Source organism: Misgurnus anguillicaudatus, chromosome 25, assembly GCF_027580225.2.
Source record: "Misgurnus anguillicaudatus chromosome 25, ASM2758022v2, whole genome shotgun sequence".
In the NCBI taxonomy this organism is placed as follows: Eukaryota; Metazoa; Chordata; class Actinopteri; order Cypriniformes; family Cobitidae; genus Misgurnus; species Misgurnus anguillicaudatus.
Genome location: NC_073361.2, coordinates 28,522,830 through 28,548,833, shown reverse-complemented (window position 1 = coordinate 28,548,833; position 26,004 = coordinate 28,522,830). Strand labels below are relative to the sequence as shown.

At 33.5% G+C, this 26,004-nt stretch overlaps 3 protein-coding genes across 6 annotated transcripts; all 3 read left to right on the top strand.

Annotated features, from left to right (window-relative positions):
• The first annotated feature begins 52 nt into the window (after nt 1-52).
• Nucleotides 53-5,558, top strand: cdk5 (cyclin dependent kinase 5). The gene is made up of 12 exons (XM_073863731.1): nt 53-267; nt 1,250-1,338; nt 1,422-1,489; nt 1,872-1,932; nt 2,101-2,157; nt 2,237-2,332; nt 2,582-2,656; nt 2,736-2,832; nt 2,997-3,066; nt 3,204-3,264; nt 3,991-4,071; nt 4,186-5,558. The coding sequence occupies exons 1-12, from the start codon at nt 231-233 to the stop codon at nt 4,270-4,272; spliced, it is 879 nt and encodes a 292-aa protein (XP_073719832.1). The 5' UTR covers nt 53-230; the 3' UTR covers nt 4,273-5,558.
• A 1,552-nt stretch (nt 5,559-7,110) lies between these two features.
• On the top strand, nt 7,111-15,713 carry LOC129426582 (receptor-type tyrosine-protein phosphatase eta-like). Of its 3 annotated transcripts, none has more exons than XR_012368157.1 (8): nt 7,111-7,230; nt 7,361-7,379; nt 8,081-8,344; nt 8,430-8,678; nt 8,926-9,562; nt 10,679-10,936; nt 12,315-12,578; nt 12,664-12,924. XR_012368157.1 is itself a non-coding variant. In XM_073864047.1 (5 exons), exons 1-5 carry the CDS (start codon nt 7,183-7,185, stop codon nt 9,282-9,284), a joined length of 939 nt encoding a protein of 312 aa, XP_073720148.1. In that variant the 5' UTR covers nt 7,111-7,182; the 3' UTR covers nt 9,285-9,828. The 3 variants fall into 3 exon arrangements, 1 of the variants encoding a protein (XP_073720148.1); XR_012368158.1 differs by lacking the exons at nt 7,111-7,230; nt 7,361-7,379 and adding exons at nt 13,413-13,733; nt 14,570-15,713 and having other exon boundaries at nt 7,386-8,344; nt 12,664-13,327; XM_073864047.1 differs by lacking the exons at nt 10,679-10,936; nt 12,315-12,578; nt 12,664-12,924 and having other exon boundaries at nt 8,926-9,828.
• A 5,277-nt stretch (nt 15,714-20,990) lies between these two features.
• On the top strand, nt 20,991-26,000 carry LOC129426316 (uncharacterized). 2 transcript variants are annotated; one of them, XM_055182572.2, is made up of 6 exons: nt 20,991-21,495; nt 23,371-23,389; nt 23,937-24,005; nt 24,096-24,359; nt 24,524-24,620; nt 24,832-26,000. In XM_055182572.2, exons 1-6 carry the CDS (start codon nt 21,451-21,453, stop codon nt 25,088-25,090), a joined length of 753 nt encoding a protein of 250 aa, XP_055038547.2. In that variant the 5' UTR covers nt 20,991-21,450; the 3' UTR covers nt 25,091-26,000. The 2 variants fall into 2 exon arrangements, with proteins under 2 accessions (XP_055038547.2, XP_055038546.2); XM_055182571.2 differs by having other exon boundaries at nt 20,992-21,495; nt 24,829-25,999.
• The last annotated feature ends 4 nt before the right edge of the window (nt 26,001-26,004 follow it).

The following is a 26,004-nucleotide window of genomic DNA, read 5'->3' as shown; positions in this document are numbered from 1 at the left end:
TAATTTGCCGACTCCATGTAAATTACGTACCTAAATACGGTGACTTTTATTTTGAAATGTGTCTCCGTAAGTCGCCATCTTGAAGCTCTCTTGATGTTGCGTACTACGCCCCTTGTTGATAAAAAAACGACAGTAATCTGTATCTGTACATTTTAAAGCTCTGTTTAATTATTTTGGATCATACGCGGCCCGGGCGCTTTATTTGGAAGCTGCTGTAATTGGCTGCGACCATGCAAAAGTATGAGAAGCTGGAGAAGATAGGAGAAGGTGAGTCAATGGATTGTCTGGCCTGGATCACTGTGTATGAATTGGAGAATTATTTATGGGCTATTAACTTGATTAAAGATTATAATGAAGCTTAACGGCGTCTGCTGTAAACGTTTTGTTCGTGAGCATGTGTTGAAATTAAGTTAGTTACAGTGTAACGTTAAATTAGACAACTTAGATACTGAGCTGGAGATGATGCACCTGGTGTTAAATAAATCACAATATCATTTGATGCTTCTTACATAACTTATTATTCAGGCACGCAGAACTGTAGTATTTTTTGTTAAACAGATTACTCATTGTGGCATAATTAGCAAGCTTTCTCATGATTTACTACCGGTTAATGCTTATAACAGTTTCCTATGTGACAGAAATGTGCTTCCGACAGAGGGCGCGTTAAGATCTCAGGAATTTTGTTTTATTAAGCACACTAGAGTGTTAATATTAGATTGGTACCTGACATGCAAATAAAAATTCGCCCAGTGATCTCGGTTTTAATTTTTTTAAGCAATCCTCAAAAATAAACCGCTGTGATTGGTCCATATGACTGGCGCTGAGAAAAATAACAGGTGGCACGTGAAATCCCGGTGTATAACTGGATAATAAATTACAATATAATTTACAAATAAGTATGAAAATACTTTGACACTTTAAAGTGTAATACTATTATATGCCATTACATTTAAAACACATTTAAAAGGTACTATAGGAATAAATCAAATTAATTATTTATATCCATTGTACCTGACTTATTAGAAATAACGTACAGATCAGTAATCAAACACCACCCATTTGAAGACATTTTGTTTTTGTTGTTTCCATATTAAACTTTCTAACTATAAATAAAGACCTATTTCATGATAAAAAATATAGTTTCATGCTTTTAGCAAGTATAGATATTAACTTATAGTTTATACATTTATTTGCTTTCTTGTGTTTATATTTATCTGTTTGCTTTTTTGTATTTGTATCCTGTCATCAGGTACCTATGGGACTGTTTTCAAAGCTAAAAACAGGGAAACACACGAAATAGTGGCCCTTAAAAGAGTCAGACTGGATGATGATGATGAGGTAATGACAGACTGCTTTTGTTGTAGAAAGCGTGTCAAAATAAAAGTTTTAAAGTGTCACAATAATTATAAATCCTGTTACAGGGGGTACCAAGTTCAGCTTTACGAGAAATTTGTCTCCTGAAGGAGCTGAAACATAAAAACATTGTAAGGTATGTCTGTTTGTTTTCATTTGAGTTTAATGTAAATTATGAGTAATAAGTTAATTTGTTAATTTGTGTTAAATGTAGAATACATGAAGTTTGTTGCAAGTAATTTAAATATCTAAATATTTCTAATTTATTTAAATTAGCTTTTTTTAAGCAGGATAGGTTTGTTTACTAATAATTTTTAGTTTTTTCTTTTTTAATTCCATGCATTTTTGAACCAAGCCATTTTTGAAGTCTGCATGTAGCTTAATTGGTAGATGGGTTTAATGGGTTTAATCCCCAGGAAACATGCATTTAAATAAAAGCCTCTGGTAAATGCACAATGGACATGAAAGTTAAAATATTTTGAACATTTTAAAGATGCTACTTGTTGTTGTTGGTGTAGGTTGCATGATGTCCTTCACAGTGATAAGAAGCTCACGTTAGTGTTTGAGTATTGTGATCAGGTAAGAGCCAATGTCACGGTCATGTGGATATCTGTATACCGTAGTTGCTTTAAGTTATTGCCATGTCATGATTAACCCTGAAAGCAACCAGCCTGCTGTTTTGACTCATTAAACTAATACAATAAAATGTACCTGTGTATCTAACCAACCATGTTTAACGTTTAACAGGATTTGAAGAAATACTTTGACAGCTGTAATGGTGACTTGGATCCAGAGATTGTTAAGGTTAGAGGCACATTTGATCAAAAGTTTTTTAACCTGATGCCATTTGAGAAGTTACTAATCTACGTGTCTGTTCTTTCAGTCCTTCATGTACCAGTTATTAAAGGGGCTTGCGTTCTGCCACAGTCGAAATGTTCTCCACCGGGACCTTAAACCACAAAATCTGCTTATCAACAGAGTAAGAACATGACCGAATGTATATTTGAAAAGTTAGTTTTAGGCTCCAGATAAAACTTTTGACTACAGGTGAACGAACTACTTACTATTAGTTGCATGTAGTGTTGTACATCAACATTAAACGTTGTATAATCTAAACATCTGGCTATGAATAAAAGTATAATATATTTAAAACCATTGTTCCCTTTATATGATGCTGTGATTAAGTGAGTGACAGACATGCTTGTTGTACTTGTTGTGTTGTTATCAGAATGGTGAACTAAAGCTAGCTGACTTTGGCTTGGCCAGAGCGTTCGGTATCCCTGTACGATGTTATTCTGCTGAGGTGAGTACGCAACAGGAGATAACAAAAACTGTGCTGCTGTGTATTATTTGGTGTTTTAGTAGATGTTTATGTGTTACAGGTGGTGACGTTGTGGTACAGACCACCAGATGTGCTGTTTGGTGCTAAACTTTATTCTACCTCGATTGACATGTGGTCTGCCGGCTGTATTTTTGCAGGTATGAAGATTCTCCTGTATAGCTTTAGTCCTTAAAGGTCATGGGATACAAATAAATGTATACTTTGTTATGCACTGCAAGTAACTTTGGATAAAAGTGTCTGCATGTAAATGAAATTTATACCTTAATGGTTTATGATGGTATCTTTTTTCTTTTGCTTTCAGAACTTGCGAACGCAGGACGTCCTTTATTTCCGGGTAATGATGTGGATGACCAGTTAAAGAGGATCTTTAGATATCCTTTACATTGAGTTGTTTTACTTGGAATGTAAATATAGTAATGAATTTGGGTCGTAATGTATGTACTATAATCTGTGCAAGAATGTGTTTATAATGTATATTAGTTAATGGTTTTCTTTAACAAACTGGCACGTTATTGGGAACGCCGACAGAAGAGCAGTGGCAAACTATGAATAAACTTCCAGATTATAAGGTACATTTAAATTGAGGTCCCACTTATTAAAGAGGACATTTCACAAGACTTTTTTAAGATGTCAAATAAATCTTTGGTGTCCCCAGAGTACGTATGTGAAGTTTTAGCTCAAAATACCATATAGATAATTTATTATAACATTGCCACTTTATAGGTGTGAGCAAAAATGTGCCGTTTTTGTGTATGTGTCCTTTTAAATGCAAATGAGCTGATATCTACATTAAATGGCAGTGCTGTGGTTGGATAGTGCAGATTAAGGGGCGGTATTATCCCCTTCTGACATCACAAGGGGAGCCAAATTTCAATAACCTATTTTTTCACGTGCTTGCAGAGAATGGTTAACCAAAACAAAGTTACTGGGTTGATCTTTTTCACATTTTCTATGTTGATAGAAGCACTGGGGGCCCAATTATAGCACTTAGAAAGTCTCATTTAATACCCGATCGATCTTGCAATGAGCAATACAGATAATGTAATGACATATAACAAATGGGAAAATATAAAGAATTATCCTCGTATTTGCAATTTAAAGCGGTCATTCATTTGTGCTGGGAGGTTTACAATATGCTACTTATATATTTGAAAACTCTTGTATCTCAAAGATCACAGAAAGTGGGATTTCTCATAATATGACCCCTTTAATTAGACATATTGCATTTTTTTCAAGATTTTTTTTCAAGAACAATAAAAACTTTTCTCTTTATTTCTATTTTAATAATTTTGTAGCCGTATCCAATGTATCCCGCCACTACATCACTCGTAAACGTTGTCCCGAAACTCAGCAGTACAGGCAGAGACCTACTACAGGTACCAAATGCTATATATTGTAAAGAAATAAGGAGTAAATAATTTATTATTTCTATGATTATTGTTTGGTTTAATGTTGATTTAAAAATAAATTTCTGTGTTTGCTCCCTGCAGAATCTTTTGAAATGTAATCCAGTACAGCGAATCTCCGCAGAGGAAGCCCTACAGCACCCGTACTTTGCTGACTTTTGCCCACCCTAATTGTGAAATCTACAGAGCTTCCTTTAGAAGTATGGATGGGCCGGTCTTAACCCCTTCCCAACTCGTTCAGCTTTTAGTTAGTTACACCTGCTGTGGCAATATACAAAGACTTTGACACAATCTCCTCCCGCATTTTGTCATCCACATGCACTGCAGTATATATGGGTCTGATTATGATAGCAGTACTGTAGTGTAGGGCTGTTATTTTAGATACATTTTCCAGAAAAGGACATTTGTCATGTTAGTTTGGTCTTGATGTTTTAAAAGATACAGATCATCAACATTTCTTCAGTAATTCGGGCCTACAAGATTAATTTAGTTGCCAAATGTGCTTGACGGGTCTTTAATGGTTTACAAAGAATCTGCCGTGAGGGTTAAAGGCAGTGCTTATTTCTTATTTAATTTTTCATATGAGCAGTGTAATTTAATAAGGTGCACATGATTTATCTTACGTTCCGTAGTATTTAAGAATAGGTATTTTTCAACGGTTTATGTGTTACACATTTATTAAGAAAAGAAAAAAGTCTGAAAACCTTTATTGTGTGACTGTCGTTGTACATTTTGAATTACAGTTGTAGCATTTTAAACTTCTTTTAAATGATCAAACAGTTGTAAAGGAACCTAAAAGTGTTGCAGAACAAAAATTGATGTTTTTTCAGGCTGTTAATCTCTATGTTGGATGCTTAAAACTTTCATAGTAGACCAACAGCTGGAGTGATATTTATGTCTATAGGGGATTATATAATTGTAGGTACATTTGGTGTCCAAAGTCATATTTTAGAATATATAATGTTTTAAAATTCTTATAAAGCTAAAAATCCTGATTTCCTGTTGTCGAATTAGTCGGTGTCAACTCTGTTACTGTCAACTCTGTTACCAGGACTGGGTAACCGTGTTGACTGGATGTAACAAAACTGACCGTCATGCACAGAAAAACACAAACTCTCCATTTTTCTCTCTCTTCATTTTTCCACGTGCACATACATGACTGTCAACACTGTTACTCTACCTGGGTAGCAGAGTTGGATGGTAACAGAGTTGACACCGACTTCGAACAGGAAATCATGATTTTCGGGTATATAAGACACTTTTTATGGAAAATATTATATTGTTATGGTCTGTAAAAATGTTGTGATCCATAACAATGAGTACCAAATTATTAAAATAATAAAAAGTACAACCATTTGAAAAATAATATTTGGACACCTAATGTTTATGCAATTACAAAGTCACCCGTGAATAACACCAGAAACATTAAAAATCCATAAAAAGTGTATGAAAATGCATGACAGTATATTGTCATAATTTCATGTTATGTTGCATATGTGTCCATTACGAGAATCAGACTTTTCTTATTTTCCCTCTTGATTGCTTTTTCCTACTCGGGTTTAGTTAATATTTAATGAGAACACAATATATGTCACAGTTTTAGTGATTTTTTTCTGTTATTAAATTGATAAAGTTCAGTATTTATGTGAAAGCTCTATAGTTAGATTTAAGATTATGCAGTTTTTCAGTTTCTATTAACACTGTTTGAAAATAATTTAATTTATTCATAAAACTTAGATGACTCAGTTAAGGGACCATTCTGGTTATTTAAAGAAATCTCTGACAAATTTCTTTTTAAATATGCCATTTTCTTTTAATAATAATAAAAGTTGCTACATGGTCAACTCAGTGCTTATAGGATATTGAAATCAGGTAGGAATTAAAAACAACTTCATACATTATTTTACGGTAATGTAGCATAACTTGGTTTATAACCTGAAATGATAACATTGTTTATTTAAAAAAAAAAAAACTTTTGTGGCATACTTTATAATTTTCTGCATACAACGTGTAAAAACTGTTTGAACTTTACAATGCCCCGGTTTATTAAAATGTTTTCTTTAAACGAGAAGTCCTATAAATGTTCCTCTAAAGGTCTTGTTTAAACTTTGCATGAAGTTACATTACTTGATGTAATGTGCTGTGGTTAATATTTAGATTGATTGTCGTCATGTTTTTGCACTTGTTTGTTTAAAGATTACAGTAGTGCAGTGTGTTGGTGTTTTCCAATGCAACCGCTTGCACTAAATTAATGTCTTTATTTCCAGGTGTGTGGGCTATTTATTTAATTTTTAACTTGAACACCATACTAACAGCGTTGAATAGATTATTTATTAATGTTGCAATGGAAGAACCAGCAATGAAATATACAGAGCTCAGAAGTTTCTGTTATTTGATAAAGTCTTTCAAATTTAGAGGTGCATGCTTAAATATTTGAAATTATTTTGTAGGCAAAATATAATTATGCACACGTAGTGTATTATTACAATAATAAGAATTTATTTTAGATTTATCTTCAAGCGCATTCCCTGTCATTCACCTGAAGTGCTGATTTACTGTGGATAAAGGTACAAAACCGTACTTTTCTGTCACTGGGTGGTACCCTTGTATACCTTTATTGGTATACAACAAATTGAAATGTTTTACCTTTTGGGGTACAAAGGACCTATTGTGTACCTCAAGGAAACAATTTTGTACCAGTTAAATTTTAGGGGTACACAATCCTTAAGGTACAATAATGTTCCCCAAAAGGAACAACATTGTATAACGTTTTGAATACCTGGCTGTACAGGTAAAAAACTGAAACTTGGAGTACCACCCCAGCAAGTTTGTAGAAGAACCGTTTCTTTCTTACTTTTTATAGACATCAAAACCTTTTTCCACTAAGGCTCTAAAGGCTCTTTATAGAACCATGCAACTTAAAATGTTTTTTTTTTCAGAGTGCATTGAATCAATTTTTTATCAAATGCTGCTTTTCTAAAAAAATGCATTTATCAGTATTTGCATGTTTCTCCAACCCACATTGAGGGAGTATATAATAGAGGTAAATCCAGACAGAGGTTTGTTTGGGCAGTACTGAACATGGCGAGAGTATTGCTGATGCTTTGTCTGTTTGTGGTTTCTACATGGGTGAGTGCATGTATTTAATATGACTTTTCAGTTTTAATATCAAGTCAAAATGTATGAATTTATCATGACTTTATCATGATTTATCATTTTTATGTAATGTAATGATGTCCTATTTCTTCCTTTTTGTTAGATTAAACCGATTGTGTCAGGTAAAATTTACCCATTTGTTACAAATGACTGAATTTCTGAACAGTAGCCTTTAAAAAGTTTTGCATTCCAACTTTTGGAGTTAACTTCTACAACACATTAGCAATTTATATTTCCTGGTACACTTTATATTTTTGCTACATTATATTTTTAACAATAATCAAATTGACATTTCAGCTTACTATTTAAAATCTATATATTAAAAATCATATAAACTTAATTTGTTAATTTAAAGTTAAACAAAAAAAAACTTAAAAGTAAATAACTTCAATGTTTATATATAATAGCATGGGTTATTTTTAACCCATAACAAGTAAATATTGGGTAAAATGGGTAAAACTTATCTAATGTTGGGTTGTTGTTTGCAACCATGGGTTATAATAACCCAGCAGTTGGGTTAAAACAACCCAGCATTGGGTCAGTTTTAACTTAGTGGTGTGTTCTGTTCAATATTTACTTAACATATATAACAAAATAACCCAGCCATTTTTAGAGTGTAAGTAATGTTAGTGCTATACTAGTAAAACTAGTTCAATTGACTTATTAACCAATTTGATTAAACTTGCATGCAGCACTGCAGCATTTTTTACAGTAAGTTACATAAAAAGTTACATATTTTGTAATGTAAAAAGATGATATCATCATCATCAGCTCATTTTTGAAGTGTAGTCACTTATATTTATGTGCCATCCTTTCTTTATAGTCCCAAACGTGCAGAATGTTTCTGTGGCAGCGAGATCTGAGACTGAGTTGACTTTAAAATGGTTTAAGGACAACAGAAACTACAGCTATATATTGTGTGGCAAAGATGAATCAATTCAATTCAGTTATCAGATTGATTCAGATGAAGGCGATGTGGTGACACACACAGTTTCATTTCTCTCTCCTGGGACTGAATACACATTCACTATTTACACTGTGTTAGAAGATAAACAGAGCAGTGGATACAACTACACCACAGTTACCAGTGAAGTCACTTTCATCTTTAATACTTTACATTTTAAAATGTTTTTCTCTTTCTCATTTACAGTTCTTCATTATTTCTCTTTCAGGCCCACCAGACATTGATCACATTCATACATGGCAAAATGATAAATACATAGATCTGTACTGGCACAATTATGACTCCAAATATGACTATGTTCTGAAGTTTGAAAACTCTGAGATATTCATCTTTGGATATTTGGGTATCATGAGACACAGCATTTCCTCACTATCTCCACTAACTCGATACAATTTCACTCTCTTCACTGTCTTTAAAAATGTAAAGAGCCGTGGATATAACTTCAGTCTAGTCACTGGTGAGTCTATTTATCTAATCTATCAGATCTATCCATCTGTCTGTCCATCCATCTATCTATCTATCTATTTTTCTGTTTGTCTGTTTGTAAATCCATCTATCTTTTTGTCGGACTGTCTTACATCCGTCTTTCCATCTGTGTGTCCGTCCATCCATACAAAACAACCTTCATCCTGTTTCTAACAGTAATGTAAGTTTTTTTTCTCATTATTTCTCTCTCTCTCTCTCTCTCTCTCTCTCTCTCTCAGATCCAGCTAATGTTTATAATGTCTCTGTGTCAGATCGCACAGAGAATGAAGTAACACTGGAATGGAGTAAAGTGCACAACATCAGCAGTTATTTTCTATGGTTTAATCGTATGGAAATGTTCATCAATGGATCTGATGATGTTTCTGTAGTCAGACATACAGTTTCTTCTCTCTCTCCTGGGAGAATTTACTTCTATTCACTCCGCACTGTGTTTGATACAAGAGAGAGCAGTGGATACCAATCGTATGCAGTTACGGGTGAGGTTTATATTACTTTAGATCCAGTAAAAATAGTAAATCAATCTGATTATTTATATTTTTCATGTCTCAATTTGTCTTCCAGCTCCAGTAAATGTTGACAATGTGACTATACAATATCAAGATGATGCAAATATGGTGCTGAAGTTCAGCGACACAAATGTTTTCAGCAGAAACCTGCGTTATTATATTCTGAAATATGGAGAAAAAGAGACTTACATAGGCATACGTAACAATGCTATGTATCCTTATTTTAATCATCAATATGAAGACACATATACAGTAACGTCTCTTTCACCTGGAACTAAATACAACTTTACTCTCTACTCTGTGCTTTATGGCATAAGAAGCCGTGGATATAACTTCTCTGCTGAGACTAGTAAGTCAAAAATATTATAACTTTGTAGTATTTCTATTTTGGGGAAGATGTCATTTTTGCCTAAATAACTTAAGATTCAAAGTCAATAGTGCATACAAGTTTGGCTTTGTTTATTTAATTTATTTTGGGCTATGGTTAGACGTTTGTTGTCTGAGCTGTGTTTGGACGGCTATTAGATGTTTTTCAAAAGCAAAATTGCTTGCTGTGGAGTGTCTATTATAGTAAATGCATAAAAGTAAATGTAGCCTAAATGAAAGCACAGTTTATTTAAAATAAATAATCTCTTTAAATTGATAACAAGTGAGCTCTGAATATAATCAGCCTGTAGTTAAACTTAAACCATTTCAGACGTAATTTCAATAAATGCTAAAAAATGCTGTCTACATTATTTCTATTGAACAGAAGCTAGTATTAAAGGCGGAGTCCACGATGTTTGAAAAACGCGTTGGAAAAGGAGACGGGCCGACTATTACAACACACTTAGCTCTTAGCCAATGAAATCAAATCAACTGCCGGTTTGCGTATGTGTGGGGCGGGTCTATCAACAGAAGGTCCAGATTCTATTGGGGTAGGGGCGTGTTTGTTTAGGTGATTTCAAATATCAACAAAGGCATTCAAACATCATGGACTCCGCCTTTAAAGATAGTATTAAAAATGATTTTCATCTGAAAGTAAAGTTATGGTTAAAAATGTACAATCGCCATAAGTGTTTCTTGTAAAGTTTGTGTTTATTGTTGAACATTTTATTTTGCAACCACACTGATAATACACTCAAAAAAATGATGGGTTGTTTTTAACCCAGGGCTGGACAGAACAAACTGCTGGGTTAAAATTAAAAAAAGTTTCAATTCATGGTTGATTGACAATAACCCAGCAGTTGGGTTAAAACAACTCAGCAGCTGGGTCATTTTAACCCAGCAGTGTGTGTTCAATAGTGACCCAACCCTGGGTTTAAAACAGCCCAGCAGTTTTTAAAGTGTAGGATCATTAAAAAGATCAAGTGAGTAATATAGTTGAAAATGTTGTCCACCATTAGTTGTGACTGTATGTAGAATGCTTATTCATGTTTTGCGAATAAAAAATAAAAATATTTATGTACACACACATTTTTTCTAGCTCCAGCAAAAGTCACTGGCCTTCACTGTGAGTATTCTTGGTTGGGAAGTGTTGTAACTCTGGTTTGGGATGCACCACGTGGATTGTGGTCTGAATTTGAGGTCCAGGTGAATGAAGGAATTCCAAAACATGTAAATATCACAAGATATCAGATTGATGATGTGCTGTCATCTGTGCAATATGAGATCAGTGTTACATCACTCAATGGAAAATTAAGAAGTGACCCAGTGTAAGTCGTGTGTCAAACCAACGCATCAGGTAATTTTCATGCTGTCATTTATTAAGATAAACATATGAACATGTGACCATGTACAGTAAATGTCATACATATTTTTGATGCTGGGTTAAAAATTAGGGGAGAACCGGGGCGAAAGTAATGCAGGACGAAAGTAACAAAGCAATTTTCTCAGAGCCCTGACAACATTTGAATTCCAAACTATGACAGCATCTTTAGCACGCAACCGTTGACATAGCTGACAAATATAATGATTGAAAACAGCTTTCTGAACCTACACATGCAAAACAGTGACGAAATAACGCGATACGTTAATTCCTAAAGCAATCTTTTTTATATAACGGATTGTGTTTAGTTTCATGTGTTACATTACTGATCAATCTACAGGTTATTTAGTGCTGTAACACATTCTGAAGTTTGCTTCTCTGAGTTTTTCAAAACAAAAGTAAATAGTGTTTAAATGTCAGGAGTTCCTGTCGAGAGTAACACTTGTTACTTTTGTCGCGCTTTTAATACTATTGCATTATGTTGAAAATGTGTATTATTCTAATAATTTCATTTTCATATTGTTCAAACTGTTGAATTTTTTATTATTCTCAACAATTTAAGTTTGTACTGTCGGGTTGTTTTTGAAACATTTGATGAAACTGAAATTTAGACTAAAAATGAAATTTCATTATTTTTTTACAAATATAAACGACAAAATATGTTTGCAGCTACATATTATTATAAACAAGTGTAACACAAAAATCTATCTTGTTGTATTACTTTTGATCCACCTGTGTGTTACTTTTGTCCCCGCTGACAGGGTCAAAAGTAAAAATGCGCTACTTGTGTTCAAAGTGAAATTGTACTGAAGTTGTTTTACATTTGTTCAAAAATCCACCTGGTATTGATAGACAACACTTGTTAGTTATTGACTACAGCAAAAAATATATCTCTGTCTAAAACATTATCTTAAAAAAATAGTACTTTCGCCCCTGCTTTCCCCTACCCCATGCTGGGTAAAAGAAAAAGACCCAATGTTGGGATGTTGTTTGCAACCATGGGTTATAATAACCCAGCAGTTGGGTTAAAACAACCCAGCATTGGGTCACTTTTAACCCAGCTGTGTGTTCTGTCCAATATTTACTCAACATGGATTAAAAATAACCCCAAAATAACCTTTAGAGTGTAAGTTAACTCTATTCTAGTAAAAATATTAGGTTCAATTGACTTGCATAACCAATTTGATTAAACTTGCATGCAGCACTGAAGCATTTAATTTACAGTGAACAGTAAAAAGTAAAATATTTACATATTTTGACTAAGTTTCAGTAATGTAAAAAGATGATATAATCATCACCTTATTTTTGCAGTGTAGTCTCTTTCATATAATTATGTGTCGTCCTTTCTTCATAGTCCCAAACGTGCAGAATGTTTCTGTGGCAGCGAGATCTGAGACTGAGTTGACTTTAAAATGGTATAAGGACAACAGCAACTACAGATATATATTGAGTGGCAGAAATGGATCAATTCAATTCAGTTATGAGATTGATTCAGATGAAGGCGATGTGGTGACACACACAGTTTCATTTCTCTCTCCTGGGACTGAATACACATTCACTATTTACACTGTGTTAGAAGATAAACAGAGCAGTGGATACAACTACACCACAGTTACCAGTGAAGTCACTTTCATCTTTAATACTTTACATTTTAAAATGTTTTTCTCTTTCTCATTTAGAGTTCTTCATTATTTCTCTTTCAGGCCCACCAGACATTGATCACATTTATATATCACAAAGTGATCAATACATAGAACTGAACTGGGAAAATTATGACTCCAAATATGACTATGTTCTGAAGTTTGAAAACTCTGAGATATTCATCTTTGGATATTTGGGTTTCATGGGACACAACATTTCCTCACTATCTCCACTAACTCAATACAATTTCACTCTCTTCACTGTCTTTAAAAATGTAAAGAGCCGCGGATATAACCTTACTATAGTCACTGGTGAGTCTATCCATCTGTCTGTCTCTCTGTCCATCCGTCTGTCTTTCAATCTCTGTGTATGTCTGTGTCCGTCCAGCCATCCAAAACAACCATCATTCTGTCTTATAGTTTCTAACAATAATGCAAGTTATTTTTTCATTATTTCTCTCTCTCTCAGATCCGGCTAATGTTGATAGTGTCTCTGTGTCAGATCGCACAGAGAATGAAGTAACACTGCAATGGAGTAAAGTGCACAACAACAGCAGTTATGTGCTATTGTTTAATCGTATGGAAATGTTCATCAATGGAACTGATAATGTTTCTGTAGTCAGACATACAGTTTCTTCTCTCTCTCCTGGGAGAATTTACTACTACTTACTCCGCACTGTGTTTGATACAAGACAGAGCTTTGGATACCATTCTTATGCAGTTACGGGTAAGGTTTATATTACTTTAGATCCAGTGAAAATACTAAATCGATCTGATTATTTATATTTTTTCATTCTGAATTTTTCTTCCAGTTCCATTAAATGTAGACAGTGTGACAGTACAACATCAAGATGATGCAAATATAGTGCTGAAGTTCAGCGACACAAATGTTGTCATGAGATTCATGCTTTATTATATTCTGAAATACAGAGAAAAAGAGACTTACATAGGTGTACGTAATGATGTTGAGAATGATCCTTATTTAGATCATTATTATGATCCTTATTTTGATCATTATTATGAAGACACATATACAGTAACATCTCTCTCACCTGGAACTAAATACAACTTTACTCTCTACTCTGTGCTTTATGGCATAAGAAGCCGTGGATATAACATCTCTGCTGAGACCAGTAAGTCAAAAATATTATTACTTTGTAGTATTTCTACTTTGGGGAAGATGTCGTTTTTGCCAAAATAAATTAAGAAGGAGCCTATGGTTTTCTATCAATTAAAGTCAACAGTGAATACAAGGTGTTTGGTTTTGGGAAGTGTCTACAGTAAATGCATAAAAGTAAATTTAGTCTATGAAAGAACAGTTTATTAAAAATAAGAAAAATAATTAAAAATAATCTATTTAAATTGATAACAGGTGAGCTCTGAATACAATCAGCCTGTAGTTAACCTTAAATCCAAGTCAGACGTCATTTCAAAAATACTGTCTGCAGTCTCTATTGAACAGTAGTATTATATGCTCTTAAAAAAATAATTTTCATCTTAAAGTTATGGCTAAAATGTACAATTGCCATAAAGTGTTTCTTGTAAAAGTGTTTGTGTTTATTGTTGAACATTTTATTTTGCAACCACACTGATAATACACTCAAAAAAAATGCTGGGTTGTTTTTAATCTAGTTGTTTTAAACACAGAACACACTGCTGGGTTAAAATTGAAAAATGTTTCAACTCATGGTTGATTGACAATAACCCAGCAGTTGGGTTAAAACAACTCAGCAGCTGGGTCATTTTAATGCAGCAGTGTATTCTGTGTTCAATAGTGACGCAACCCTGGGATAAAAACAACCCAGCAGTTTTTAAAGTGTAGGATCATTAAAAAGATCAAGTGAGTATAGTTGAAAATGTTGTCCACTTTTGGTTGTGACCGATCAGTGGTTGTGACTGTATAGAATACTTATTTATGATTTGCGAATCAAAAAATCTAAATGTTTATATGCACATAAATTTTTTCCAGCTCCGGCAAAAGTCACTGGCCTTCACTGTGAGTATTCTTGGTTGGGAAGTGTTGTAAATCTGGTTTGGGTTGCACCAGATGGATTGTGGTCTGAATTTGAGGTCCAGGTGAATGAAGAAATTCCAAAACATGTAAATATCACAAGATATCAGATTGATGATGTGCTGTCATCTGTGCAATATGAGATCAGTGTTACATCACTCTCTGGCAAATTAAGAAGTTACCCAGTGTCAATCATGTGTCATACCAACACATCAGGTAATTTTCATGGTTTAGTAAATGTTATAAAGGTCTGTTTATCATTTTGTAAATGTCATACATATTTTTGATACAAAAAACTTACATTAGCTGTTTGTGACCCTGCTGTGAAATCCAGGCTAAAGTCTCATAAACTAATGATGAGATTTGAAGCATCCAAGTTTGATTTTGATCATTCATTTCAGTCTTTGAAATGACCTTATTAAAGATATCAAGGCTATATTTACAGAATTTTATAAAACGGTTAGTTCCGATCCTTGATTCTGATTGGTCAAAAGGTGTGCTTTATTCACGATAAAACACTGCTATGACCGCTTCACCCAACGGTTTTATTTAATATCACTGCGCCCTTAGCAACACCCTTAGCAACACATAAACATATAATGAGACAAAGTCTGAGAACAGTTTGTTGTTTTTATTTGAGCTTTCATGTTGTTGTTGGCAGTCAGGGACTATTTTTTCTAGCGGAAGGAATGTTTTTATTGATTTAACTTCATGAAAGTTGCACTAATATTTTTTTTACTTTAATATTGTGTGGTAACCGTTTTATAAAAGCAATAAGGTACTTGAGGCAAGTGCTGTATCGTGAATAAGTAACGGCTGAAGGGGTTGCAGGCACTCCGCTTCGCGTCGTGCCTAACAACGCCCTTCAGCCGTTACTTATTCACGATACAGCACAGCCTCTCGTACCTTATTGCTTACATGTAGGATGATTTTAAAACAATAAATCACTAAAAATGACTTTAGCTGGGTTTTTAACAGACGGCATCACATTTTCCCTTTATCTCCTTTCTCAAGGTGCAATAGCAGGATCCATGTTGGCTGTTTTCCTTGTAATCCTTCTTGTTTCTATTGGAGTTTTCTGTATACACAAAAAAAATGACCTCAGAAGGTAAACTTCAGTAAACTACAGTGTGCTTCAGTTAACCAACAGAATAAAATACTTTTAAAGTCTAGTAGTTTTACAGACACGCTGACAGAAAAAAAGTATTCCTTGCTATCACCGGTACAGTACCTTATAAAATAGGCCCTAAAATTACACATTAGCATTCATTTTACATTGAAGGTACTAATATGAACTCTTTAGATTTAAAGATGTGCTTTTCTAAATGATACCATCCCAGTGACAGCAGTATAGGGACCATTTTTTGACATTTTTTTCTGACAGTACTGTTTGTTTTCTTAAAGTGACACCATGTAATTTTTCAACCTTCATAATACATTTTCAAGACCCTTGTGATAGTACATCGACTTTAAATAGGTTGAATGACATGTCTACCATAGCCTGACGGGGTCTGTATCACTTTTACTCGTATTTTAAAACTTAGGGTTTGTGGTAGTAACCAGAGCACAAAAAAAACTACAAAATTCGACTGCTTTACGGCATACGTCACTTCATCAACACAATTTGTTTTTAACGTGAATTTTGCTGGAGGCTACTTAAGGAGTGTAGAGAGCAGTTTCTATTATGTGACTCTGTGGCACAGTCTTTAGTGTCACGGACCTATGACACGGGCGACCCGGGTTCGATTCCCCTTTAAGGCAATTTTTTATATAAACTGTTGATTCATACATAAATGCGATCTTCTTTATAAATGACGGCGATTATATTGCATATAGTTCCCTGTATTCAGATGCTGTGTTCACGTATTTACCTTTATTTTACTGTGTCTATGATATTTACATACAATCCATGTTGCTATAGCACTCAAACTTGCTCACAGTGTAAAACCAAACCCTATTCATTCACCAATCAGATCCGAGCGTTTCTCTCTTATCTCTTCCTCATTTGCTGCGTTCCGCTGTCACTCGCGTGACGTATTACAAAGCGGCAGACCTAAACGCATCGGTTTACTTGGATTTGGAGCGATTTTCACACAAAAAAGAGGAATATCGAGCGCGATTGCGGAAAATCCTGGTGGCGATGGAGAGAGAGACGATGCAAAAATATTTGTTTGGAAAAAGGCAAGGAAATACGTCTGGTCATTTCTGAATTGGAAGGCTTCAGCCTCCGGAGGTCAAATATGCAGGCTGCATACGTCATCAAGCCTGGGTTATTAAGGTGAACTGAGCATTACATTCGCAAGTCATAAGCATACTGCAACAATTTACGATTAACTTAGTATAATAGTCAACTTTGTAATTGTTAATATTGTGAAATAAGACAGTCTTGATGACGTATACAGCTTAGAAATACGACATCCGGAGGCTGCAACCTTCAGATTGAGAAATGGCTTCTGCCACGACGAGTTCCTCATCAGAAAGTTGTAACATGACTGCGTTTCTCCCTGTTGTCTCAAAATGTTGATCATTTAGCATTTTAAATGTTTAGTTTTTAGTTTAGTTTTAAGGTTGGCCAGTTCCTTTCCTTTGCGACAGTGCTGCGGCGCTTGTGGGCTCTAGGGGCGCTAGAAGTGAAAAATACGTGTCTAGCACCCCCTAGTGGCCAAAAGTTTCATGGTGTCCCTTTAAAGGAACAGTATGTAGGTTTGTGGCCAAAACTGGTATTACAATCACAAAACTTGTGGCTAAAACTGGTACTGCAATCACACAACTGGTGGCCAATACACAAAATGACAACATAAACATCAGTTGAGGGCTGCAACTCCACTTTTTAAATGACAATGTCCTGGCCGGACCACTGTTGTCAGTGATATAAGTATTTGAAATGAAAATTATTTCTTAATGTCTAGTGACATATCAGGGCCATTTTATAATTAATTGATATAAATTTCTTACATACTGTTCCTTTAAGTAAATGATGCATTTAGGAATCATTTAAAAGAAATCTCCTTTGGTGGACTATTTCTTTCTTCATATTTTCACAGATGTGTTTTTGGAAAACCAGGAAATGTGGAAGAGACTTCTAATCTGCAAATGGATCTGATCTATGTAAACACATCCACTCCCAACACACAAAAAAATCAGGATTCAAGTTTGAAATCCGAGAATATAGACATCAGCGGGGAGAACAGTTTTTATGAAATCCCAGATGTGATTATATAAATTTTTGAATACTTTTTTAATATATTTTTGGTAACACTTTACAATAAAATTGTATTTGTTAACATATGAACTAACAGTAATAGAGTTTATCATCATTTTTTTATTTTTATTTTTAGTTATTACACGGCTCTCTGGAATGCTTGATTCTGATTGGTCAGTTGAGACATTTGCAGGTTCGTTCTTTTCAAATAATAACCGCTCCAAAATAATAACGCATAGCCGGTACTACTTGCACGAGTAAAATCGCTCCGCGCGAATAAAAATCAATAAAGATTACTGTCTGTCTGGCGCCATCTTGTGACAAACACTCGACAACCACGACAAGACACAGACAGCTTACTGAGACTGAACTTGACAAAATAGAGCATGACAGCTACGAAGCCAACACACAAAAAAATACAGAATGGGCATTAAAACTTCTCAAAGACTGGCTAAAAGAGAAAAAATGGAGACAGACAAGTATGAAGCAGAGGATCTTAATAAGGTATTACGATCATTTTATGCATCTGTGCAAAGTTTCGCGGAAGGATAAAAATGTTAATTTAAAACAAATATGCCAATAAAACGTTTCAAATTCATATTCATGTCCAGTTTTTTTTCTTATGTGGCAAGTAGCCGTGTAATAAGCGGGATAATGTAGAGGCAGCCGGTAGTTATTGGGAAATAAGCCCCTTCAGTGTGATACAAGACCCTCCGCTTCGCGTCGGGTCCTGATCACACTGTCGGGGCTTATTTCCCAATAACTACCGGCTGCCTCTACATTATCCCTTACTTAATGTCCAATAAACTAACTTCAACAGTTATAACTTTTGATTTTAACAATGCGTTAGTAAACGCTGAAATTAACATGAACTAAAAATAATAAATGCTAGATGTGTATTATTCATTGTCGGTTAGCTAATACATCACCTAACAAATATAACCATACTGTAGTGTCTTAGTTTTTTTTATAATTTCATGCAAACAATACTCCACATTTAATATAGGTCAGTTTAATGATTTACAAATGTCCTGATGTTAAAATGATAAATGATGGTTGTTATTCAGATTGTATAAAAGGGACTTCTTTGTCACATTACTCCAGTCATGAAGGAAAAACATTTCTGTTTCTGGTTTCCTTGTTAAAATGAAATACGTGCACATGTAATAGCTGAAATGTACTTCATGTAGTTATATATTAGAGTGCGTGCATGTGGTCAGAAATATTTCAAAATACAGTTGTTTCTAAATTAGACATGTGTTTTATAAAATTGTAGTATAGGTCAATTTACTTTAAATTATTTATAAATAATATTCCCCGTTTTAGAAGTTTTTTTATTGAAGGTTCTCTGTACATGGCCGACTATATGGTTATATTTACAGCAATATTTACTCTGTTTGTATTTATTTTTTAAATTTATTTTATTTATAATTACATGTTCTGCCTCATGCTCTACATTTATAATTTTTTTTTTTTTTTTTTTTTTTGAAGATATAAACACTTTTTAAAAAGCTTAGTTCTTTGTGTAAAAATAAGATGTTATTTCAGTGACATGATTTTCATACAAGATGACACTCTAAAAATGATTGTGTGCCTTAGTTGATTTAATGAAATAAAAAATATTAGTAAACTATACTTAACAATTTTACTTCTTGATTTTTTTTACCAAAATTTGCGTTAAAATAACATACAAATACAAATGCTTGGAATGAAATGTTGTGAATAATATAATAATTTTATTTGAGTAAAAAAACTATGAGAAAACAATATACAAATTCAATTTAATTTATAATGTTTAATTCACTTAAATTTGTAAGAAGGAAGTTAACTTAATAACTGTAAAGTGTTGAAATGTGAATGATCTTGGTAGACATTACTAACCTTTGTAGTTCCCACCATACTTTGCATGGCACTATTGGAGAGTACATTTTAAAATTAAACACTATTTTATGTGTTTTTCACTAAAAAGAAAGACTTTTCAGACAGGTTTTGAATGGATAGTTTACCCAAAAATAAAATTTCTGTCATCATCATTTTCTCATCCTCGTGTTGTTTTAAACCTGTTTGAGTTTCTTTATTCTGTTGAACACAAAAAGGTATTTTGATAAATGATGGTTAGCACACAGTACCCATTGACTCCATAGTAGAAATAACAAATACTATGGAAGTCAATGGGTACAGTAATGTGTGCTTACAGGTACCATCATTTATGAAAATATCTTATTTTGTGTTCAACAGAATGAAGAAACTAAGGCCTAGTCCTGGTTTAATCTAAACCCTGTCCGTGAAACTGCCCATAGCATTTAATGTTCGTTTATCTGTAAGTTTTAGAGTAGTTTCTGTTTCTTCTTTGAGTTTTAACATTGTTAAGAAGGGTATATAATAAATATGTTAAAAAAAAGGTAAAGAAAAGTAAACTTTATATTTACAGTTTGTGATCTGTTCAATTTTATTGAGCATATATAGCATAATTTTTATTAATTTAACATTTAACATGACTAAAAGATTTCATTAAAAATAAGCCTTAAAAAGTACTTAAAAATACCAAACTTTTTTTACTAGACATCACATGTAATTGTACCAACATGATCACACTGTGAAAAGTCGTGTTATAGTCACGAAAAATTCTTCTTTTTTTACGTGCCTTGAGCACGAATGTCTATTTTTTGTCCCTCGCACAAATTTCTGTATTTCGAGTCCGTGGCACGACTTTCATTTTTTGTGTCGTTTTATGTATTGTTTACTCATTGTTTTTTTTTCCTATTTTCCTACCATTGTCGCTTGGGGTTAGAATCACTTTCTGTTACATTTTTAGACATCCAAACCCCGACTCTAACCCCAACTCCAGGCGGGAATAAGCGGAAGAAAAACACGTCGAAACCAATACATAAAAGTACATCCTAACCAAAACCCCAAATCTAACCCCAAGCCAAACAACAATGATTTCAAAATAGAAAAAAATAAGAAAACAATACATAAAATGACACAAAAAAGAAAGTAGTGCCATGGACATGAAAAACTATTTAGAGAAAAAGACGTTTGTGCTTAAGGCACGTAAAAAAGCAGAATTTCGTGCCATGGACACGAATACATTAATCAAATTTTTTGTGACTATAACACAACTTTCCGTGAGATCAATACAATACGAGCTTTAACGTATCATAGCAATAATACGCCATGCATATATTGACCTTAAATAATTACTTCTCAGTCTCTTTATTTGCAGTACAGTTTTTGCAGTACTGTATAACACGTGTAAGCACTGTTTATTCAGCAGTTTAACTAAGTTATGAATAGAAGTAGTTCTGTTTTCACCCGTCTGTTAATTCGATTCACATCACACTGTTTTGTTGTGTCAATTATGTGGCTTTTTTTAGCAAACACAGAGGATGTTTGAACGATCCTATAAGATTTAGGGTATTGCAGACAGAGAAGTTGTAAATCCTTTGACAAGTTTTCTTCCTCATATATCGAGCCGTATTTGCATGCTAATATGCACTACACGCTCTTTGTTATTTTTGCCCTATAAGTATCTGATGTGTTTCTACCTGAGGAAAGTCTCTGATCTTTTCTTCACAGATCCAACATTAGGTAGAAGTGTGTATTGTGTGTTTCATCTGTTTGTGCTGCTGTGATCATGGCAAGAGTTGTGGTGATGTTGTTCTTCAGTACAGTTATATGGGTAAGTTACTCTAATGCTTTTGAAACACACAAACATTTACATATACACATTTGGGCACTTTTATCCAAAGTGACTTACAATGCATTCAGCCTTTACATTTTAACAATATGTGTGTACCCTGGGATTGAACCTTTGCACTGCTAACAAATTGCTGTACCAATGCAGCCACAAAAGCGAAAAATATATATTTATTAATTGTGTCTAATACATTTAAAGCAACATGGCAATATTTTTTTTTAACCATTTATTTTAGTGCTTTTTCTTTTAACATGGCAATATTTTTACATTAACATTAAACTGTCCTGTTTGACAAAATTTTAATGACAGAGTTGTGTTATTGTGTATTGTTATGTGACACGTATATGTGTAAATCCTGACTTGTAAAATGCGCATACAATGAAAAGGATTTTATCTGAACTGTTTTATGTGTTCAGTGGTAGAGCATTGTGTTAGCGGCACAACATTTATAATTTTTTGAAAATATACTTTGTAATGCACCTTAAGTCACTTTGGATAAAAGCATCTGCCAAATGGATAAATGTGGGTTAGTTATCACAATTTTAATGTTACAAAAATAAACCTACCCTAAAAATATTAAAGTTCTGTATAGGCAGATACCTTAAAAGGAATAGTCCACCCAAAAATGAAATTTCTGTCACCATTTACTCACCCCTACCGAGCCCCTAAGGTCCATTGGAGTAAAAAAAATCTAAAGTTTAGTTTCATGTGCTCACGCGAAACCTTCATGTGCAGAATTTTTTTAAGTTTAGTTTCTCGTCCTCGTGTGAAACTTTTGCGAGCGCACAGGATAGTTTCACGTGCGCACGCGAAAGTTTCATGTGAGCACGAGAAACTAAACTTTATTTCATTTTTGCTCCATGTCCCCTTGGGGCAGTGGTTCTCAAACTGGGGGTCCGCGAGATGGTGCCAGGGGGGCCCCATTTTTATGACATTTTATCAAATAAATTAATTTATCATGAATTCTGTGCAATTAAACCTATAGAAATTAGGCTACTAACCAACAGCACTACTTTCTATCTTTAATTTGTTTTGTTTAATTAAAAGATGAGTTTTAGAACAGTTTTTTGTCATAAATTTTCTTTGGGGGGGGGGGCACGAAGGAATGCCGCACGCAAGGGGGCCGCACGCTAAAAAAGTTTGAGAACCACTGCCTTAGGGACTCCGTACACCCCTTGTTAGTCCAATAAATGTTTTTGCTCTGCTAAACAAAATTGAAGATATTTTGAGAAATATTTGTAACCAAGCACTATTGACTTCCATAGTATTTTTCCTACTATAGAAGTCAATGGTGCTCCTAGTGCTCATGCTTTATGCTTAATTACAAACATTTCTCAAAATATCCTCATCTGTGTTCAGCAAAACAAAGATATTTATACAGGTTTTGACCAACTTAAGAGTAAATGATGATGTAATTTTCATTTGGGTAACCTATCACTTTAAAATCTAGGCTGGCTATTAAACATTTCCATTGTTATTGTCCAGAAATAAAATGTTTTTTGTATTTTTAACAAATGTTTTCATTTCGTGACAACTGAAATGGTGAATAAGATTTGTGGATAACATTTTATTTTACAGTGTCTTTGGTATACAATTACATGTAATAACTTTTAATTATGCATAATTACATGCAACCCTATACTTGATATTACTTAGTATTTAATTATATAATTACGCTGTAACACGGACACTGTAAAATAAAGTGTGACTGATTTGTTTTACAATGATGTGTTTAAAACATAAAAAAAGATTTTGCAGTTGAACACTTTGTGACAACTAGCCCCGGTCCTCCAAATCTATAGATGTAAAAAAGTTTTAGTGCTTCACTTAACATTTGTATTTTTTCCTTACATCTAGAATTGTCCAACCACATCAGGTAAAATAATGCATTACTTGTTTATACGTGAAGTATTAATGAAAGTAACTAATGATATCTGAAAAACAGATTTGATTGTGTTTCTAAAGATGTGTAAATAATCTATTCACTTTTCACATTGTGTTTGAAGAAACCCAGAGCAGTTAATTAACATTCATGTCATTTTCCAGTTAAGTTTCTTTCTTTTGTTATAAAATGTCTCTGACCATTGAAAAAAATATTTAGCATATTAGAAATGTACCTCAATCAGACCTCTTCCTTATTTCTCATTTAACTTCCCTAGTCATTGTTTTTACAACTTTAAAAAAATTCTGTAGAAATTACAGTGTTACTGGCAGCTGGTTGCCAGTAAATTACTGTAGATTTTAAATTGATGTTATTTACTGGCAACAGGTTGTTCAAAGTTAAATTAACATGAAACATTTTCAGTCTTTATCTATTACAGTAAGTTACTGGCAACCAGCTGCATAATTACAGTACATTTTTTACAGTGTATGTTTTCTGTGACGCACTGTAATTTGTTTCTACTGTTTTCTTTTTATTTCAGCTTTACAAAATGTTACCAGTGTGACTTTACAAAGTACTGTTTCTTCAACTGTTTATTTTACATCGATGTGTACGTTTTATAAGTATAAATAAATCAATACATTTCTTTTTCAAACCTTTCCTATACAATGAGCTTGAATTCTTTATCGTATTCCTCCAGCTCCATCTTTCGTCATTCCCATTACCGGTCTACGCTGCGAGTATTCATGGACAAAAAGGACACTGGTTTTAATTTGGGATAATCCCAATGCTATGCTGTCTGAATATGAGGTGCAGGTGAATGGATACAGCCCCAAAATCATCAATGAAACCATGTATCAGATTTATCCTCTATCAGCTGAGCAGTATGACATCAATGTTACATCAATTACTGGAGGCAGGAGAAGCAAACCCGTGTCAATCAAGTGTGAAACCAAATTTAAAGGTAAGACTGAACAGGGTTAGAGTTCATTAATGTCTAACTTTGTCAGATTTATGTAAGATGTCAATCAAATCAGTTTAATTTTAAGTCTTCAGTAATATGCACAGCTGGTTTTCTTCTGCCGTTTTAGGCCATATAAAATAATACAATCTTTTATCTTTGTAAAGTCATTGTAGGATCTGTAGTGGCTGTTGTCATCGTCCTATTCATACTATTTATGCTTGTTGGCCATAAAATCTGCATCAGAATCAGACCTAGCAAGAGGTTTGTATGTTTAATTGGTAAATTTATAGACTACATATCTGTGTAAAACAACATCCCCGGTAAGAGATAAAAATCAGATGATTGTGATATTCTGAAATGTTTATAGTCTATAAGTTTGAAGAAATTTTAAACTAAGTTCTAGCCTACATGTAATTTTAATTAATTATTTCAAGTTCGAATGAACTATATTGTTCACTGTGATTCCCAGCAGGTCCTCAGGGGAACTGGTAGGCCAAACTAGGCCTACTAACCAGAAAAAGGACCGGATTTATATAAACACTTGTGCTGTAAACATACAAGAAAATCAAAATCCACAATCAGATGTTATAGACATATCAACTTTGGGAAATCAACCATATCAAGCTCTAGATGTGACAATGCGTGAAAATGCACCGTATGAGATCTGCCACTCATCTCAGAAAGTCAACAGAGCGTCAGATACCTCTGAAATTTACGAGAATAACCAATGAAGAAAAATTAACTGGTTTACTTTGATTATTCTTATAACTTTGCTTTGATTATTATTAAATAAGTCATGGAGTCATCATGTATAATACACAGTGTGTTTGTTTTGAGAATGCTTGCTAACAAAATAATACTATTAGTATGCTGTAAAAAAAATCTGTAGAAATTACAGTATTACTGGCTATTACTGGCAACTAGCTGCCAGTAATTTACTGTAGATTTTACATTTGTTATTTACTGGCAACAGTTTGTTTAAAGTTAAATGAACATGAAACATTTTCAGTCATTATCTTCTACAGTAAGTTACTGGCAACCAGCTGCATAATTACAGCAAATTTTTTTACTGTGGACCTTATTATGATTTCTATGTCTTTACATGTGCATGACATCCACTTATTATTTTGGAAATAAACATTTCATTTTTTTAAGTTCATCTATTAATTCTTTATTATTTCAGTCTCGCATAAAAACATCTGGTTACTACTTTAGTTTATTGACATTTGTACCAAGGAGTTTTTTATATTAAGCTAGCTTTCTATTTTATATGTAGCCTAAATGTATACGTATATGACCACAAAACCAGTTGTAAGTCGCATGGGTAGTATTACGGAAAACAAATACATTGCATGGAAGAAAAAACCTAATAAGGAAATAAAACTTATGAAAGCAGGTTTGTGACCTGGTCATCTTTTTAGTATGAGGCTAATCCAGTAGTAATACACCAACACATGATAGTTACCAGGAGATGAGAGGGAAAGCAGTACATGATCGTAAAAAAATTTATATAAAAAAAAATATATATATAAAATAATAAATGTTATATATTCCGTTTTTAAAAAAAGTATTTTAAAACATGTTTATTATTATGTTATCATGTTTTTATTGTGTTTTATTTTGCTACTTAGCTGTATTTTTTTCA